Genomic DNA, 4511 nt, shown 5'->3' on the forward strand with positions numbered 1-4511 from the left:
TCTGTCTGTCTGTCTGTCTGTCTGTCTATCTACAGTATCTATCTATCATCTATCTATCTATTTATCTATCTATATATTGTCTATCTATCTATCTGTCTGTCTATCTACAGTATCTATCTGTCTGTCTGTCTGTCTGTCTGTCTCTGTCTATCTACAGTATCTATCTATCTATATATCGTCTATCTATCTATCTATCTGTCTGTCTGTCTGTCTGTCTATCTACAGTATCTATCTGTCTGTCTGTCTATCTACAGTATCTATCTATCTATATATCGTCTATCTGTCTGTCTGTCTGTCTGTCTGTCTACAGTATCTATCTATCTATCTATCTATCTATCTATCTGTCTGTCTGTCTGTCTGTCTGTCTGTCTATCTAATCTATCTATCTATCTATCTGTCTGTCTGTCTGTCTGTCTGTCTGTCTATCTGTCTATCTATCTATCTATCTATCTATCTATCTATCTATCTATCTATCTATCTATCTATCTGTCTGTCTGTCTGTCTGTCTGTCTGTCTATCTATCTGCAGTATCTATCTATCTATATATCGTCTATCTGTCTATCTATCTATCTATCGTCTATCTGTCTGTCTGTCTGTCTGTCTATCTATCGTCTATCTATCTATCTATCTATCTATCTATCTAGCTAGCTAGCTAGTTTTAGTTAGCTAGCTATTAGTTAGTTAGCTATTTTTGACTGTGGATTAAAGATGTAATTTGGAAGAAGGTTAGCTCATCTTTAATGAATCGTTCTGTTCTGGGGTGGCGTTTGATTTGCTCTCAGTGACTGACTCTGCTCTCAATAGCGAGTGAGTTGTTGATTAGCTCCATAAGCTACGATCCTCTGATGGGCCTGTCAGCTTGTGTCGGCCTCCCTCTCCGTGTTCTGGTTTAACGTTCCCTGTTTGCTCTCTTCTTGCATTGTTTGCCAGGTTAGGTTAGCATTCTGTCAGCCAACCACATCCTATTGACATCTCAGATCTGCAATGTAAATGATGTTTTGCAAGTTTAAGGTTTTAATTGTGTGGCAACTTTTAAGACTTTGTTGGTTTAGGGCTCGAGGCGGCAGTGCGACGTTCGTTTACACCCGTTTAACTCAAACACCCCCCTTCCCTCCTCTCCTCTTCCTCCTCCTCCTCTTCTCCTCTCCAGCCCTGACAGCACATGGAGGAACGAGGGGAATATAAACTGTTATTGTTAAAAATGTTTGTTTGCAAAGAACTTTCATCTCGTACGGCGGCCCACCCTCTTCAGCGTTTTCAACCCCAGCCGGGGCTGTGCTTTCATGTGCCGTCCCTCGACGATTCCAGCCTTTTGTATTCACTGCACAATTAATATTCACGTCTTTCTCGCTGCTTTCCTAAGGCCAGGAGCACAATAAAGAAACAACGTCACTAACTTTTTCTCCATACTTCTGTTCTGAACGCCAAACGCTTTTCGCATGGAAAGGGAGCGGCGACAGCTGTTGATCTTTTAAACGTGGGGGTCATGTCAGATCCGGTTGCCAATTAGTTTCACTGAGCAGTTGTTATTTATTTATTTTGATTGTTTTGTTGTGTTCGACCGTAATGATCAATGTAATTTATTTTGATGGTTGTCATTCAGCTGTGATATTAACTATTTATTTTTTCAGCTAATGTGTTTGTTTGTTTTTCTTTTCTGCTTATGCAGGTCAATCAGATTCAGAAGACCGTGATCGACCCTTTGAAAAAGTGAGTGCTCTTTTTGCTCTTTATTGAAACATTTTAAAGCAGGTTCTGTTGCAAAAACTAGTAAACTGGCTATTTAGACAAATTTAGGCTTTAGACTATTTAACAAACTAAAGGGATACTCCACCCAATATACATACCCACCCTTATGCCAAACAAGATGTATATGACTTTCTTTCAGATTTTTTGAAAAATAATCCATCTCTGTGAGTCTGTATAATGCAAGTGAATGGAGGCCACAATGTTGAAGCTCCAAAAATCACATACAGCCATCATGATGGTAATCCATAAGACTTGAGTGAATTGAAGAATTTATATCTGCTGTTCTAAAGTTTGGGATCAGTAAGATTTAAATTTTTTTTTTTTTTTTTTTCCCAGTCTCTTCTGCTCATCAAGGCTGCATTTATTTGATCAAAATTACAGAAAAAAAACAGTAATATTGTGAAATATTATTTCAATTTAAAATAACCATTTTCTGTGTTAATATAATTTGAAATATAATTTATTTCTGTGATGCAAAGCTGATTTTTCATCAGCCATTACTTCAGTCTTTAGTGTCATCCTTCAGAAATCATTGTAATATGCTGATTTATTATCAGTGCTGGAAACTGTTGTGCTGCTTAATATTTTTTGGAACCTGTGATACTTTTTTCAGGATTCTTTGATGAATAAAAATAAATATTTCGCAATTTTACTATATATATATTTAATAGATAAAATAATAGAAAAAATATTTGAACTTTGATCAAATTTACACTTTATATAGCAACTTTTTGATTCTGTCATTTTTTTACAGTATTTTTCACAAATAAAGAAATTCAGGGCTCCAGGCTGCACCTAAAAACGATCGCATTTACAACCAAAAAAAATAATTTGCGAGTGCAGTTTTTGCTGAGGTCGCCACTGGCGACTATATAAATTTACGTTATGACTTAAAAATGTGCATATAATGCCTTTTTTCCTGCTTGTTTTGCGATCTCATCTTTTGTTATGTTCACGTAATAAACCGAGATGAAGTTTTAGTGGAAAAAACACAATGTTGACGCACACCTGCTAACGAAAAAGCAGCTCCAGTTGTGGCAGCATAAGAGATAGTATAAGAAAATAGCATAAGAAAATGACGGAGGCGTACGAAGTAAAAGTGCAGAAAAGCAGTGTCTATTTTGTGCACAACTTAAACTACAACAGGTAAAGCTGTGTGGATATTAACAATATCATTAACAAATCTCGTTTATAATCAATACTAATATGGCTTCTTGTTATCAAGATATGCTGTGTTCTGTAAATGCGTGAACTTCATATTATTTGTAGCGCACTTAATAAGATAATAATCGCAATAAGCTTTGTGCTCTGTTACCTTTTAATAAATAAAGCATCAGCTTTTAAAATTCTGCCAAATTCATAACGAAATTCAAACATACCGTTTTGACGCTCTTTAATGCGGCATGAGCGATCGCTTTAGCACCTTTAGTTCAAGCAGCACATGAACCCATCAGATCTTTCTCTTTACTACTATAGTATGAAATAAACATGAATGGACATCAAAAGGTATATTATAAGATACAGTGCATCTTACTGAAATGACTCGCTCATTCAGTGTTTCAAACTGCAGAAAACGTGTAAAGCTTGTAAACAATGCCACGTAACAAAACATTTACCTCAGAAAAACCATTCGGCGTCCATAAGCCCATTAGTCAACTATTTTGCTAAATATATGCGCTATATTGCATATTCATATTTTTACTTAACCTGTTGTCAGCATGATAAGAAAGAATGCAAGGAGCTAAAGATAAAATTCAACACCTCCTGTGTAATTGCATGTTACTAATGAAGAAAAACAGACTGGATGTGTGCAAGACATATGACAGCATTTAGAGGATGCATTGAGGAGGAGCCCAAACTAAACTCAATGGTCAAGCGATGCTGACATAGTTATGGTCTGTGATATTGGCACAGATTCTGTGTAATAAACAATTCTTTGTGACTATGTAGTTCTGAAGTTGGAAAAGATGTTTAGTTCCCACTTTAAGTGAACTTTAGTTCCCAGGACATCTACAAAATAGATTAAAATGCTAATAAAGACAAGAAAAGTAATCAATAATCAGTAATCTGGCAAAGCGATAATGTCACTTATTGCAAATGTTAATGGTCCTAAAAATATTTTCTCCCTGCAAAATATAATTTGTCTGTGAAAGATGACCTGGACATGTTTGTGTGAGCGTCACCCACAGATCAATAATCAGTAATCTGGCATGTTTGTGCAAACTGGGTATCATATTTTTGCAAATAAAAACCAGAAACCGCTCGTTTTACATATAGCACACAGTGAATAGAAGCTCCTGTGCATCTGCACTAGTGTTCTCAATGCTGTCCAAATAAAAGTCCCACCACTGTCAAAATACAAGTTGCGCTTCTGACATTTATCGGCTTAACAGGAAAACATATCGGTCAATACCAGTAATTAAAAAATGCTGTATATTGGCCTTGGCGATAAATCGATCAACCGCTAAATATATGCACATACACACTGCAGAAGTGCAGAGGACCGTTATACTTCTTGCGTGAGCTTCACTAAGCACTTAAACTTAAAAAAAATTTTAAAATGTAAGTATTCTAATATATAATATTCAAATTTTTCTAATGCCGAATTGTGCTCAGTGAGGAAAAAACAAAACAAAGAATGTTGGTAACCAAATGTTGACGGTAGCCATTGACTTCCATAGTTTTTTTTTTTTTTTTTTTTGAAGTCAATTAAAACTTTTAATTAAATTTTTTTGATCAAAAATACAGTAAAACAGTAATAT

At 35.5% G+C, this 4511-nt stretch overlaps 1 protein-coding gene across 2 annotated transcripts in view; it reads left to right on the forward strand.

Moving 5' to 3' along the window:
* Positions 1-4511, forward strand: part of LOC107716611 (bridging integrator 3-like) — a 70778-nt gene that overhangs the window by 39202 nt on the left and 27065 nt on the right. For both annotated transcript variants that reach the window (XM_016523110.1, XM_016523109.1), the window contains exon 6: positions 1670-1710. In XM_016523110.1, coding sequence (XP_016378596.1) covers positions 1670-1710 — 41 coding nt within the window. The remainder of the gene's footprint in view (positions 1-1669; positions 1711-4511) is intronic.

This window comes from Sinocyclocheilus rhinocerous, unplaced genomic scaffold (genome assembly GCF_001515625.1).
Source record: "Sinocyclocheilus rhinocerous isolate Xijiao unplaced genomic scaffold, SAMN03320098_v1.1 scaffold4768, whole genome shotgun sequence".
In the NCBI taxonomy this organism is placed as follows: domain Eukaryota; kingdom Metazoa; phylum Chordata; class Actinopteri; order Cypriniformes; family Cyprinidae; genus Sinocyclocheilus; species Sinocyclocheilus rhinocerous.